Below are 16,049 nucleotides of genomic sequence, written 5' to 3'. Positions count from 1 at the left end.
AACTTAAGGTCCTACAGGGTTGACTTGGAAGGATTTGAAGGTGGGGATGAGAACATTGAAATTGAGGCCTCGCTGGATTTGGAACCATTGGAGTGATTAATGAATGTAACCTGATGTGAGTTAAGCATATAAGAGATTCTGCAGATGCTGGAAATCCGGAGTAACACACACAAAATGCTGGAGGAGCTCAGCGGGTCAGGCAGCATCTATGCATAGGAATAAACAGGACCCGATGAAACACTAATTCCGTTATCCTCTAAGTGTATTTAAGAATTGTAACTGGATGTTCAGTTGATGGTGTTGAAATTCCACACAAATTTTGATAGGTTAAATGGCTTTTCCTCAAGTTAGAATTGTTCAAAGAATTTTAGTCAGAATATATTTCCAGTTTTGGAATAAAAGAAAATCCAGATTCTCTGCCAATAATGTCCAGCTTGGGTTAACTTTATTTTTTTATTATAATAATTATGTAATAATTACATTAAAACTTGATACAAACAAATTTTTTTTTAAACTGTCCTATTAAATGCAAAATAGGTACACTTGACATTTTTTCCATTAAGTTAGCTGTGATTTTGGAGTTTAGTGAACTTGAATTTGGCAATCTACAGATATCTGAAACATTTTTTAATGTAATTGACTCGCTCTTTGGTTCTGCTTTCTCAGGAAGCTGCTAACAAATTTAATGCCATTTTTGGAACAGTCGACGAGCTAAAAATATCAAAACAGAAGATCCAGGTATAAACATATGGCCAGGAACAATTCAATGCTATTTGGAATTGCCTTTATGAAGGTAAAGCAGCTTTGGTTACACAGCATTTAACTGAAGGACCTGTCAACTGGATCTGCATGTGTTCATTTAGGGTACAATGGTAAGGAGGTCTTGCTACAAATGTACAGGATGTCATTGAGACTGCTCCTGGAGTACTGAGTTTTGGTCATTGTACCCAAGGATGTATTTAGTGGCAATTGGTGTACTGCAGATAAAGATTTTAAAACATCGTTCTTTCATTAGATGTGAACTGCCTTGTGACAGGGTACAGAATTTAAAACTGGAGGATAATTTACTCTGATGAACATAGAGGCATCTCATGATGAGATTTTTCATTGCAGGACATGGGTGTTGTCATTTTCCATAAAAGATGTTCCCCCTCCATTGCTATACACACAGCCCTCACCTGCAACTCTTCCATTTCCCACTCATCTGTCCTCATCCCATACCCTTGCTACCGACATAACAAGGATGGGATTCCCCTTTATCCTCACCTGCCATCCCATGAGCCTCCACAACTTACACCATCTCCAAAGGGATCCCATCACCAGGTCCTCCTCAGGGATCACTCTCCCCACTCATCCCCTTCCAAGCACTTATCTCTACAATCATCTCAGATGTTAAGCCTGTCCTACATCTCCTCTCTCACTATCCTCAGGGCCAGAATTGTCCTCCTAGGTGAGGCAGTCCTTCAATGTGAATATACCAGTGTCATTTATTGCTTCCCAAACAGCCACCTCTACATCAGTGAGATCCAACACAGATTGGGGGAATGACTTCGAGCACCTTTGCTTATTCCATTTTAAAGTCAGCATCTCCCTGTGGCCAGTCATTTTAATTCCACTTCTCATCCCCACACTGACCTGTCTCCTGTACTGCAAAGCTGAGGCTAGATGCAGGTTAGAGGAACATCTCAAATTAGATCTGGGTAATCTCCAACTTTATGGCATCAACTTACAGTCACTACTCTCACCCAGGTTCCTTCTTCAGCTTTCTCCTCCCATCTTCTCACATCATTCCCATCTCACATGGATTCTTCCAGCTGTTGCTGTTGCTCCTGCTCCCCACCCCCCAATTCTTTTTTCTGGTTCCTGGCTTCTTTCCTTTTCACCCTGAAGGGTCTCAGCTCAAAGTGTCTGTTCATTTTTCTCCATCAAGACTGCCTGACCTACAAGTTTCTCCAGCAACTTTTGTGCATTGTATTCATACTTTTGGGCACAGATAGAGGAACACAGCAGATCAGGCAGCATATATGGAGAGGAATAAAATAATCAAGACTCAAATTAGGATTATTTCTAGATCTGTAAGTGTTGTTGTGGGTTTCCAGCATCTGCAGGATCTCATGTTCAAATTTACAGGATCTGCAGGAACAGCTGGAAAAGAAGACAGAAGAGCTACAGTATCAGACTGAACACCTAAGCCATGTCATGGAACGCCTACAAGCAATGGTAAACAGATGTTTGATCACTTTTGTGTGAATGTTTCTAGTTTTGGAAACCAAAGCCTAACTTCTCAGTAGCTTAGGAATACCAATCATGCAAACAATAGCAGAGCCGAGATCCATTTGTCTGCATGCCTGGCACTGAGTCAAAAGATCATGGTCACAGTTGCCACTCTGAGCTGGGATAGTACTGGAAGTTACTGGAATTACCTAATAATTCAGGCACTGGGCACACCACAGTCTGCCCAAAACTCAGATGGGATATTAGTTAGAAAAGGGTTGACATTTACAGTATCCTGGTTAATAGTGTTGCCTTTAAACTCTCCAGGATATTAGTTAAAACCATAAGACATTAACAGCAGAATTAGGCCATTTCACCCATCAAGTCTGCTCCATCATTCCATCATGGCTGATTTAATGTCCCTCTCAACCCCATTCTCCTGCCTTCTCCCCATAACCTTTGACACCCTTACTAATCAAAAAACCATCAACCTCCACTTTCAATATACCTAATGACTTGGCCTCAATAGCTATCTGTGGCAATGAATTTGCCTAAAGAAATTCCTCTGCATCTGTTCTAAAGGATGTCCTTGTATCGAGGTTATGCCCTCTAGACCTAGACTCCACCACTAAAGAAAACATCCTCTCCACGTCCACTCTGTTTAAGCCTTTCAATATTCCACAGATTTGAATGAGATCCATCAAACATAACTTGTACGTTAACCCTTTCATGTGCAGTAACAATCTCATGAACCTCTCATTGGACTCTCCAATGTCAGCACATCCTTTCTTAGGATAAGGGGTCTGAAATGGCTCACAATACTCCATGCAGTCTACCCAATGCCTTATAAAGCCTCAGCATTATATCCTTGCTATTATATTCTAGTAATCTCAAAATGAATGCTAACATTGCATTTGCCTTCCTTACCAGCGACTCAGATGCAGGTTTACCTTTAGGGAATCCTGCATGCGTACTCTTGCATCTCTGATTTCTGAATTTTCTCATTTCCTTCTACCAAAGTGCATGATCACTTCCCGACACTGTATTCCATCTCTACTTCTTTGCCCATTCTCCTAAACTGTCCCAAGTCCTTCTGCAGACTCCCTGCTACCTCAACACTCCCTGCCCCTCCACCTATCTTTTTATTGTCCGCAAACCTGGCCACAAAATTATCAATTCCATCATCCAAATCACTGACATCCTCATAACACTGACCCCTGCGGAACACTATTAGTCACTGTCAGCCAACCAGAATAGGCTCCCTTTATTCCCACTCTGCCAGTTAAGATTTACTGTATGAGGGTTGGCAGAGTACCCAGTAATTTCCAGAATCTTTCGCGTGGCTCTTGGATATTCAACACATTGTAGTCATACTCCTTTCTGAAACAAGTACCAGCAACCACATGCTACTGTCTAATTTCAGTTCAGTACATTGTTGAGCTATAACTCCTGTTTTATATAAGTTAATGAACAACAGCCAGCATGGATGGTTTATGATGTACAAAGTAATATTTATTATCAGAGTACATAAATGTCACCATATAAAACACTGAAAATTCTTTTTCTGTGGGCGTACTTAGCAAATCTATAGAATAGTAACTGTGAACAAACTGCCAATGCAGATAACAAATAATGACAAGATAAAAGAGTCCTTAAATGTGTGTAGTTATCCCCTTTTGTTCAAGAGCCTGATAGTTGAGAGGCAGTAACTGCTCTTGCACCTGGTAGTGCGAGTCCTGAGACACCTGTACCTTCTACCTGATGGCGGCAGCAAGAAAAGAGCATGCTTACTAAGTTGGTAAAATTGTCTGAGGTGACCCTGTAGCTTTTTACCCAGGTCAGAAATGACTAATACAATGGGGCATAATTTTACGGTGACTGGGGAAAAGTATGGGGGAATGACGTAGGCAGGTTTTTTTTTTACACAGTGATAGGTGCATGAAACATACTGCCAAAGGTGGTGGTAGAGACAGATACATTAAAAATATTTAAGTAACTCTTAGATAGGCAAATAATTGATAGAAAAATGGAGGGCTATACAGCAGGAAAGTGTTAGATTAATCGTGGAGTAGGTTAAAAGTTTGGTACAAAATCACGGGTCAAGGGTCTGTTCGAAAGGTTCGTAGCAAGAAGAAAGAATAGATGGAAAGCTGATCTAGCCTGATTTTGCTCACACTCACATCAGACTTTTGCCTTACTCAGTCTGAGATGAGCTGGAGCACAGATGGTGGGATTTTGACTTCCAAACAGTGATCATTTTCATTTGACTGGGTCATCTATTCTTTGGAAAATTAGCGACCATTTCCTTAATTATTCACATTTTAAACAACTTTTTGTGTGTGGGGGGCGGGGGTTAGTGGAGATGGGCCTTTCCTGGCTCCCATGGCCTTTTGTCTTTGTCATGCATGGTGGGCTCACTCATTCAGCCCTCTGCACATGTGCAAATAGGTCCAGTGGCATAGTGACCAGCTCAACAGCAGGCTATAAAATCAGGTTGAGATAGGAGGAAAATTATTATCATGCTGGAAAGCAAACTGTTTTTTACGTGGGTGATACAGAATCTTTGATCAGAGGGATATGCAGAGGAAGAGGACAGAGCTGCCCCCCGCCCCCCGAATAGTGCAATAGTGTCCAATTATTTATTGTGGCTCATCTCAATATCTGTGATTTACAAAATAACATTTTTTATTTCAGGAAGCTAAACTGACTGAATCTGAAGGACTCTACAAGACAGACATAAGCACCCTGCAGAGGAAATACCTGAGTTCCATAGAAGTTTTAGAGAATCAAAACATTGATCTGAAGTAAGAACACAGTCTAGTCCTTGCTTTACCAAGATCATACTTCACTAATTATTTAGAGTAAGATGCACTCTTTGAAACTTGGTAGAATATTTTCCCTGTTCTGTGTGAAATCATTGTATTGACTTTGTGATATCAAAATATCTCTGCAACTGTTCTATACCTTATGTCACCACTGAAATCTATATTTCAGTCATATTCTGGCCAAAGACGTTTTCTCTGAATCCCTTACTGAACCAGTGAACAGGTAAAGAATAGCCCAAATCCTCCACAAGTGGAAACATCGTTTACACTCTTAAATTACTTATGAATAATCCCTCTATTATATCACCCTTTGATAGAAAAACATCAAGTCCAGTCAACTTCATAATTAACCATTCAGTTCTGGTAATAAGCAACTGACCTTTTCCATTTGCTCTTTCAAATTGCTGGACTTTACAGCAAAAGGCTTAATCGTGTCCTTGTACCTAATAGGAATCATTCAGAAACACAAGAGATTCTGCAGATGCTGGAGATCTGGAGGACATCAGCAAGTCAATAGACAATAGGTGCAGGAGTAGGTCATTTGGCCCTTTGAGCCAGCACCGCCATTCACTGCGATCATGACTGATCATCCACAATCAGTATCCAGTTCCTGCCTTATCCCCATAACCTTTGATTCTGCTATCTTTAAGAGCTCCATCTTGAAAGCATCCAGAGACTTGGCCTCCACAGCCTTCTGGGGCAGAGCATTCCATATATCCACCACTCTCTGGGTGAAAAAGTTTTTCTTCAACTGTGTTCTAAATGGCCTACCCCTTATTCTTAAACTGTGGCCTCTGGTTCTGGACTCACCCATCAGCAGGAACATACTGCATGCCTCCAGCGTGTCCAATCCCTTAATAATCTTATATGTTTCAATAAGATCCCCTCTCAGCCTTCTAAATTCCAGAGTATACAAGCCCAGTCGCTCGACATATGACAGTCCTGCCGTCCCGGGAATTCCCTCAATAGCAAGAATGTCCTTCCTCAAATTTGGAGACCAAAACTGCACACAGTACTCCAGGTGTGGTCTCACCAGGGCCCTGTACAGCTGCCGAAGGACCTCTTTGCTCTTATACTCAATTCCCCTTGTTATGAAGGCCAGCATGCCATTAGCTTTCTTCACTGCCTGCTGTACTTGCATGCTTGCTTTCAGTGACTGACGTACAAGAACACCTAGATCTCGTTGTGCTTCCCCTTTTCCTAACTTGACTCCATTTAGATAATAATCTACCTTTCTGTTCTTACCACCAAAGTGGATAACCTCACACTTATCCACATTAAACTGCATCTGCTATGCATCTGCCCACCCACCCAACCTGTCCAAGTCATCCTGCATTATCTCAACATCCTCCTCACATTTCACACTGCCACCCAGCTTTGTGTCATCGGCAAATTTGCTAATGTTACTTTTAATTCCCTCATCTAAATCATTAATATATATTGTAAACAGCCGTGGTCCCAGCACTGAACCCTGCGGTACCCCACTGGTCACCGCCTGCCACTCCGAAAGGGAGCCGCTAATCGGTAATCTTTGTTTTCTGTCAGCCAGCCAATTTTCAATCCACGTCAGTACTCTGCCCCCAATACCATGTGCCCTAATTTTGCCCGCTCATCTCCTGTGTGGGACTTTATCAAAGGCTTTCTGAAAGTCCAGGTACACTACATCCACTGGTTCTCCCTTGTCCATTTTCATAGTTACATCTTCAAAAAATTCCAGAAGATTAGTCAAGCACAATTCCCCCTTCATAAATCCATGCTGACTCGGACTAATCCTGTTACTGCTATCCAGATGTGTCATAATTTCATCTTTTATAATTGACTCCAGCGTCTTTCCCACCACTGATGTCAGGCTAACCAGTCTATAATTCCCTGTTTTCTCTCTTCCTCCCTTCTTGAAGATAGGGACAACATTAGCCACTCTCCAATCCACAGGAACTGATCCTGAATATATAGAACATTGGAAAATGATTACCAATGCGTCCACGATTTCTAAAGCCACCTCCTTAAGTACCCTGGGATGCAGACCATCAGGTCCCAGGGACTTATCAGCCTTCAGACCCAACAGCCTATCCAACACCATTTCCTGCCTAATATAAATTTCCTTCAATTCATCCATTACCCTAGGTCCCTTGGCCACTATTACATCTGGGAGATTGTTTGTGAAGACAGAGCCAAAGTACCTGTTCAACTCGTCTGCCATTTCCTTGTTCCCCATAATAAATTCACCCGCTTCTGTCTTCAAGGGCCCAATTTTGGTCTCAACTATTTTTTTCCTTTTCACATACCTAAAGAAGCTTTTACTATCCTCCTTTATATTCTTGGCTAGTTTACCTTCATACCTCATTTTTTCTCCTTGTATTGCCTTTTTAGTTACCTTCTGTTGCTCTTTAAAAGTTTCCCAATCCTCCGGCTTCCCACTCGTCTTTGCTATGTTATTTTTCTTCTATTTTTATACTGTCCATTACTTCCCTTGTCAGCCATGGCCTCCCCTTAGGATCTTTCTTCCTCTTTGGAACAAACTGATCCTGCACCTTCCACATTATTCCCAGAAACACTTGCCATTGCTGTTCCACTGTCATCCCTGCTAGGGTATTGTTCCTTTGAACTTTGGCCAGCTCCTCCCTCATAGCACCATAGTTCCCTTTGTTCAACTGTAATACTGGCAGCATCTATGGAAGGGTAAGAACAGTCAATGCTTAGGACTGAGATCCTTCATCAGGACTGGAAAGGCAGAATAACAGGGGAACTGGAGCAAGAACAGGAGTTGCCAGGTAAAAAGTGAAGGGGGATAAAAAGAGAATAATGTGAGAAACTGGGAGGTGATAGATGGAAAAGGCAAAGGGCTCAAGAAGGAATTTGATAAGAGAGGACAGTACATTTCCAATAAAGGGAAGGAGATGGGGAACCAGAGTAAGGAAGGTGAAGGTAAAGGGCAATGGCAAGTTATGGAGGAGAGGAAAGAGAAGGGTAAAAGGGGCATAGATACAAGGGAAAACAGAGGGGAATAGTACCAGGAGTTAGAGAAATCAACGTTTTTGCCAAGACAATATGAGGTATTGCTCTTCCAGCCAGTGTCTGGCCTCAATATAGAGGTACAGGAGGCCAAGGAGAGACATGTGAGTGCACGAGTGGGAAATGGAACTAAAATGGCTGGCCACAGGGGCATCCTAGCTGTTGTAACAGATGGAGCAAAGGTTACCAACGAAGCGATTTCCGACAATGTTGGCAGATCTCACCGATGTCGAGGAGGCTGCACCAGTCAGTATCATTTTCATTACAGCCATGGAAAAAAAATCTGACCTGTTTAAAGGCAGAACATTGCTTGAAATCCTTTATGAAACCATACCTCTGGAGTTGTGCTGCCTTGAGGGTGTTTTGAGCTTGTTTATACTGCTTTATTTAGTGACATGAATGAACTGAATATAAATTAGCCAGCCAAGAAAATGCAGGAACCTTTGTTCACAGTAAACAGAACTGGTCGAGAGCCACAGAAGTTTCTCCCGCAGTGAATTATATGTCAAAACACATCCTGATTAGGTGATCTGTGGTGCTCATAGCTTAGAACACAGAACAGGAACAGGCCCTTCAGCCCACAATGTTGTGCTGAACCAATTAAATTAGTAATCAAATGGCCAACTATAGCAATCCTTTCTGCCTACACAAAGTCCATATCCCTCACATTCATGTGCATATCTAGACATCTCTGAAAAGTGCCGGATGTATTTGCCTCAACCGTCATCACAGGTACCCACCACTGTAAAAGAAAAAAAATTTCCCCTTCACCTCTCCTTTGAAATCACCCCCTTTCACCTTAAATTCATACCCTCTGATATCAGACTTTTCAACCTTGAAAAAAGATACTGTATATTCTATCTATACCTCTCATAATCTTGTAAGCATCTATCAGATCTCTCCTCACCTCTGCTGCTTCAAGAAAACTACCCACATTTGTCCAACCTCTTGCCCTTGAATCCAGGCAGCATCCTGGTAAACAACTTCTGCACCCTCTCCAAAGCCTCACATCCATGTACAACGGGGTGACCAGAATTGTTTAGGCATCAGAACGGTCTTAATTAATCTACCAACAGGTGCATGCTAGAAGAAACTGGAGCACCTGTAGGAAACCCAGTGGAGAACATGCAAACTGCACCGAAGCAACAGTAGAGGTCAGGATTGAAACTCTGGAGCTGACAGGCAGCAGCTGTGCCATCTAATTTCTTGCCAAAAAAATTATGTACTCTTTTTCTGTCATACACAATTGTACCAACTTAGTAAGCAAACACGAGAAAATCTGCAGATGCTGGAAATTCAAGCAACACACACAAAATGCTGGTGGAACGCAGCAGGCCAGGCAGCATCTATAGGAAGAGGTACAGTCGACATTTCAGGCCGAGACCCTTCGTTAGTCGTACAGAAATTGCACAGTGTAAAATTATTTTGTTTTCTCCTCCAAATAGTAATTTTCAGTATTAAAAGAACATATTTATTTGGCGCCATGGTCAGTGCAATGCTATTATAGCTTGAGGCATTCCGGTGTCAATCTGTAAGGAGTCTCTGTATGTCCTCCCCATGGAAAGCAGAAGTTTTCTCCAGTTTCCTTCCACAGTCCAAAGACGTACCAGGTAGGTTAATTGGTCATTGTAAATTGTTCCATAATTAGGTCAGGGTTAATTAGAAGGGCCGAGATGGCCTGTTTCAGTGCTGTAATTGTTAATTGGAGCAGCTCTAAGGGCCAGAAGGGCTTGCTCCATGCTGTATCACTAAATAAATAAATACTCTAGAAACAAGATAAAGAGTTAAATAGAATGATTATGAAATGCAACGAAACATCTCTTAAAAGTGCCTAATTATCAAATGAGATCCTCCAAGTCAATTTTAACAATGTGTCCAGAAGAATTGTATATATAACAGAAAATCTACCCCTTTGAAAGACTGAACAGCATCAACTTGTAACTGCTTGTCAAAATGCATTACTAATCTCTGGAAATTCAGCAATCCTATTCATCCAGCAAAGTGCCCATGGAAGCTTCTGGAGCAACAGGACAAAAATAACCACTTTTTTTTTTTCCCTCTTCAGGCAATTGTTTGCTCTGAAAGCTGAAGAACTATGTGTCCTAAAGGCCAAAATAGAGGAGCAAGAGAGAATACAGAAGCTTAAAATGAAAGTAAATCTCCAGGTCACTTCACAAGAATAAAGCAAGGTCAATGCAAGGGACATGGATGAGACATTGTAGCCAGAATTTCCTCTGGCTCCTCAAACAGATGGCAGCAAACCACATGCACTTGTCCATGTGCATCACAGTCAAAGGGATTGAGTACAAGATTGAAAATGTATGGAGCAAAGATTAGCAACTACACCCCATGGTACGTTTTGCTTGGTTCAAATGTACAATTGTTCACTGGGAACATTGTTTTGTAAACAGAATAAATTTGGACTTTGGAACTAATTAGTTGTAATAGCTTCATTTGGAAACTACCATCCAATGCACCCGTTTCTCCAGATTTTAGTATCAACTAGTGTTCTATATCAAAATCAAGAATTTTCCCATTCTCACTTACCTTCCAGGTGCATTTTTCAATGGGAATTCTGTAAATCAATTGGAGTTAGAATTCCTGAAAAACTGGTATAAGTAGATTCAATATGAACTTTCCAAAGGGAGAGTTATTTGAAGAGCATAAATGAGATTAAAAAAAACAATTGAGACATTCAGACATGGCCTCCTATATTTGCCATTTGTTTGGCTCTGCCACATGCCCACCTGAGACTTTCCTGTGAGAGGAAGAGAATAAGTTTGCACTGACAATCTTAAGTCTTAAAGATGGAGGGGAGATTTGATAGAGGTATACAAAATTATGAGGGGTATAGATAGGGTAAATGCAAGCAGGTTTTTTTCCACTGAGATTGGGCGAGACTACAACTAGGGATCATAGGATAATAGTCATAGTCATACTTTGTTGATCCAGGGGAAATTGGTTAAGGGTGAAAGGTGAAATGTTTGAGGGGGAACTTCTTCACTCAGGCAGTGGTGAGTGTGTGGAATGAGCTGCTAGTGCAAGCCATGGATTTGATTTCAATTTCACTGTTTAAGAAAATTTTGGATTGGTACATGGATGGGGGAGCTATTGCCCAGGTGCAGGTAGATAGGACTAGGCTGTTTAAATGGCTTGGCACAGACTAGATGGGCTGAATGACCCATTTCTGTGCTGTAGTTTTCTATAACTGACTATGAAAGCTGTATGATTTTTAAAAATGGTCCAATTTTATTTCTCTACTGACATTTTTTAGAAAGGAAAATAAGATTTTAAACATAAATTAACCATTTCTGCATTTGTTGTCTGGCAAAATATTTACAATGCATTCCATCTTAATTTTTTAAAAAGTCAACACAGCTAATTTTCACCCTCTAACTAAAAAACATACAGCATTTTTCACAATGGACCAAAGGGTTGTTTAAGCATAATTGGCTTTTTTTTAAATACAATGTAGGCAACATAACAACCAACTTGATACCCAGTAAGATCCACAAATGCCAATGTGACTAAGAAAATAAAAATTCTTTGGCTCTGATGACCAAAGGATAAATATGATCCTGGTAGTCCAAAGAACTGCCTGTTCTTCAAATAATGCCTTGGGAATCAAGCAAATGTACTTCATCCTCTCAGTCATATCATCTAACAACTTGTATGGCTCAGAAACAAATGATTTTTGTTCGAAAATCCCACGGAACATTTTAGGCCTTATTACTCTGTTAAAGGTCTATATACATTTGTTTTACACTTGCACTATGCATGTTCAAGCAACATATCCAACGTCCAATATAAAATTAGTGTTCCCAGCTGTGTAGTAAGAGAAGAACAATCAACAGATTGACAAACTGCATTCAAAAAACTAAATGCCTTACCAAAGCTTTGCGGGTGATTAATGTAGAAGTTCCATTTCTACATGTTCAAATCAGAACTTTAAGTTCTCCCCTGAAGAATGCAGTATATACATACTTCTGATGGCTTACTGGAATAATCAGCATGAACCATGTTATATTAACTGAGGCCTAGATTAGTGATGTACAGACAGAAGTAGATACCAAAATATGCAAACACACAAGGGAAAAAAATCACTTTTTTGTATAAATTCTTTAATCAATTTATAGAGTTTTACATATGAAATTATTGCATTATGCTTATCCTCGATATAAAATAAACTGATTCAAATTTCTTAGGAAAATTCAAAGGAGGTTCTTACTCCTTCCTTATGTCAGAATAATTATCCACACATTTACTAGCTCAGATTAGAAGGGGTTATCCTTGGGCAATGTTTAAAATTTTGCTTTCAATAGATGCCAAAACATCCCTGAAAGCCAGAATTGCATCTTTGCTGGACTTAAGTGCTTGTCTGTTTTTAGGTAATAAGCCAGGTGGTAATTGAACTGTGAAATCCCCAAATCTAAAGTTTCAGGTTTTCTATTCCAATGCATGATCTACTTTCCTCCTCTCCTGCCCAATTCCCCATATCCCATAAGTACATCTGTAGCAGCGTTGCAAAAATCATCTCCACCTATCACATTTGACCCAAATACTAGTGGTCTGGGACAATGGAACCTGTGGCATTGTAGAAAGAAACTTCAATCCCTCTGTCAACCAACATTCCATCGGAAACTGAACTGTCCATGCTTGATGGCAGTGCAAAGCAGAAAGGAAACAAAAACAACCTCGCCAACCAAGGGCCAAGTCAAATCGTTCATGAGCATTAATCACCTTCTGAAGTAATTAAGCACCAGGAAGAGATGATCAGCTTGTATTTCTAATTAATACATTTGTGCCACCTGCATCATTAACAAAATTTCACATTTGGAAAGTATCAAAACACCTCTTTTTCCTCTAACAAAGCTCCTTGTACACTTGCCTACCTGCCCCCACCTGTCTCCATAGCACTTCACTGGAAGGAAGCATGAAAACAGGTCAGAGATGCCTCAGGTTGAAGCACTGATTGAAAGGGATTAGATTTTCTTGTTTTTTTAAAAAAATAAAATGCCGTCTCCTGCGATACCTCACTGATTCAAAAACAAAATACATCTTGTATCCAATGTACAAGTTGACATGAATTATTAATAGCCATGGTCAAAGGAGAAGGTGGTAAATAACCCATTATCACCCTCTCTCTGAAGAATAAAGATTTTTGAAGATCTGCCAAACTGAAGATGAATCTGTAATCAACTCAATCACATCCAAAAAATATCAGCTTCAAGTAGAAAATTGGTATTTTACAAGATTCATTCAAATCCTACAGGGAAAAAAAAAGGTATAACACGAAACACCACTTCTGGATATTAACTTTGAAAAAAAAACACTGCAGATGCTGGAAATCAGAAATAAAAACTGGAAGTATTGGAAATACCAAAGAGGCAAAGAAGCACCTGTGGATACTGAAGGTCAAAGTTCTCATGAAAGGTCAACAATCAGTGTACACAGATGCTGCCCTGTCTTCTCAGTATTTCAAATATTTCCTGTTTTATTTTTAATTCTCAGCAAGTACTTTGGATTACAGCAAATTAGGCCTATACCAGTTACTGACTGAAGAAAAACTAAACCAGTTGCTATAAGTACTTAAAGATTTTGTTTGAATTTAATCTATTGTTATTGAAATATCAATACAGTTAGTGATTATAAAGCTTTTCATTTGCTTTTTCACTAAATCATGTTGGAAAAAAGTTTTAAAGAAATATTCCCTTGTTCCAGAAAGAAAGCAAATTCTACCCAAACGTATTCATGAAAATATTTTTCATACTGGCCAATACAACTTCTCCTCTTCCTCCTCCTCAATCAAATCAGCAGCATTCTTGCATGTTACCACAGATTTTCAGTTCAAATTGATTGTAATAAGATTTTCTTAAAATTGTTTATCATTGGCCAATCACAAATTACAGTGCACCATGAAAACTTCATGTCATGCCACATTCATATAATACACCTAATCACATTCACAATTCAGAGCAAAGTCATAGATCACTCAAAACTATTCTACAATTTATATAATAAAGTTCAAACTTAAAAGTAAACTAAGTGCAGCTGCTAAGTCGCATCACATATCCCGATGAAGTTAGTCACTGAGTCATTAATATCTGGAACCTAAACTTCATTTTCAAGGCAACTCTTTGCATCCTGTTCCACAGGAGGCAGTTATATAACTTACTAATTGTAATTTTAAGAAACAAGATGAAAATGCTGAAATAAAGGATGGCTGCAACATTTCTAATTGATTCTTTAAATTTCTCCTGTCTCGTCATTATTATTCATAGCTTGTTTTCTTGTTTTAAAAACTATAGGCAAATCTGTCCCAAAAGCAACTGCAGATCACTGTAGCAAATTAACCTGTTTTTGTTTGATAAAATCTGAAGTAAATTACAGCAACGATGCTTGTTTAGAAGGGCAATGGAGAGAATTTGTTATAATCTTTCATCCTTGAATAAACTGAGTGCAAGCTTGACTTTCCTTTATACACATTGCAATCCCTGCAAATGGCACCATACAGTACATATACGTTAATAGTGAAATTCCATTAAGTGGGATCAGTGGACAACTACTTTTTGGAATGTTTATGACTAGATTAACAAAATAGACTCCTCATTCCTGTGCTACTCAGTGTTAGACTTGGTAAGGATTTTGTTCTAGCCACTTAGCACTTACTAGCAAAACATCCAAAGATTTGAACAGGAGTAAAAATAATATATTAGCAGGAGGGATTTAATACATCCTATTGGCACATAGATAAAGTTTTGAGTGTATATCTAATTTACAAGAGGTTAGGTGTCTTTTAAGGCATTGTGTAAAACAATCAGCAAAATAACTGATCGAGGGGGAAATTGTGTTAGTTTTCTAGTGAAGAACAAAAGTTTAAATAGGAAAACAGTGGCTCTTTAAAAGATGTTACTCCACTTGCAACATAAGGCTATACATTTTTTTTTCGTACATTATATACTCTAAGTCTATCTCAAATTATCACCTTGTGTATCATTACTAGATAGCAGAGCTTTCTCTGAACTGCGAACTCCTGAGGTTGCGAGTGTTCACGTGAGGCACATAGTCCTTGCCAGCAGGTCAGGTCCTCACTGAAAATTAGACCATAAAATCCACTTTAATTGTTTCTTTTCCTATAACCATCCTATGTTAGAAAAAAAACATTTCAAAATTAACACTCTTTTATGTGATGTGATCCTGCTTTGGATTTTATGGCCCATGAAAATTCAGTCAATACATCAATCAGATCAGAACCAAGTCCAAGAGAAATTTTCACAAGAACACATGACCAAAATTACCAATTACCATTACTACGTATTGATGACTGCAATACTGAGGCTTTGCCACATCAATGAACACCAGTTGTTTGTGTTAGAAGCATTGACATTTTCCTTGGGAATAGATTCCCATTTATTGCATAGATAATTTTTTTTTCTTAAAAAGATTGAATATTTGCATGAAATAAAAAAAATCTCTTAAGTATTCATTCTGGCAGTTATTGACCAACGAACCCCAAGTCCTCTGGCGATGGTTCTTCAATCTGTTTTGATAACATCTCCTGCTGGATTTCTCTTCTCAGACTGAGAAGATGAAAGAGAATCTTCTTAGGGTACCAACAAACGGTCATGAAGAACCTGGCAGCTTTTGCCAACTTATTTTCAACCCTCACTTTATAACTGGCTACCTTTACTTCTTTGCATTTCATAGAAGATGAGCCACTGATTGTACTTTCACTGCTCTTACTCAGCTACGAGCTTCCGATAATAAGAGAAAAGCTCACAACTTCTTCCAGCTGGCCACTTCCAATTTCTGCAGCCATTATCTGAAGTCTGCCACACTGATAGACAAGGCAACTTCCGGTCTGCGGGTACGACCACGAACTACCTGCTTTTCGCTAGCTTCTGTGGAGTCGCCACTCTGATGCGCAGTAGCTTGTTCACTGTTTAAAAAAAAGCATTCAGTTAACCTAAATGTACTCCTAAATTTAAGGTGTGTATG

At 39.6% G+C, this 16,049-nt stretch overlaps 2 protein-coding genes across 3 annotated transcripts in view; one reads left to right on the top strand and one right to left on the bottom strand.

Moving 5' to 3' along the window:
* Window positions 1-10,459, top strand: part of LOC134348379 (flagellum-associated coiled-coil domain-containing protein 1-like) — a 55,629-nt gene extending 45,170 nt beyond the window's left edge. The window contains exons 12-15 of the mRNA XM_063051653.1: window positions 667-738; window positions 2,131-2,220; window positions 4,909-5,018; window positions 10,117-10,459. Of these exons, the coding sequence (XP_062907723.1) occupies window positions 667-738; window positions 2,131-2,220; window positions 4,909-5,018; window positions 10,117-10,234 (390 nt within the window). The 3' untranslated portion in view covers window positions 10,235-10,459. The remainder of the gene's footprint in view (window positions 1-666; window positions 739-2,130; window positions 2,221-4,908; window positions 5,019-10,116) is intronic.
* A 1,758-nt stretch (window positions 10,460-12,217) lies between these two features.
* usp40 (ubiquitin specific peptidase 40) overlaps window positions 12,218-16,049 on the bottom strand; it is a 136,767-nt gene continuing 132,935 nt past the window's right edge. For both annotated transcript variants that reach the window (XM_063051643.1, XM_063051645.1), the window contains exon 32: window positions 12,218-15,990. In XM_063051643.1, the coding sequence (XP_062907713.1) occupies window positions 15,870-15,990 (121 nt within the window). In that variant the 3' untranslated portion in view covers window positions 12,218-15,869. The remainder of the gene's footprint in view (window positions 15,991-16,049) is intronic.

Source organism: Mobula hypostoma, chromosome 6, assembly GCF_963921235.1.
Source record: "Mobula hypostoma chromosome 6, sMobHyp1.1, whole genome shotgun sequence".
NCBI lineage: Eukaryota > Metazoa > Chordata > Chondrichthyes > Myliobatiformes > Myliobatidae > Mobula > Mobula hypostoma.
Note: the sequence above shows the minus strand (reverse complement) of the source record. Positions and strands in the feature narration are given on the sequence as shown.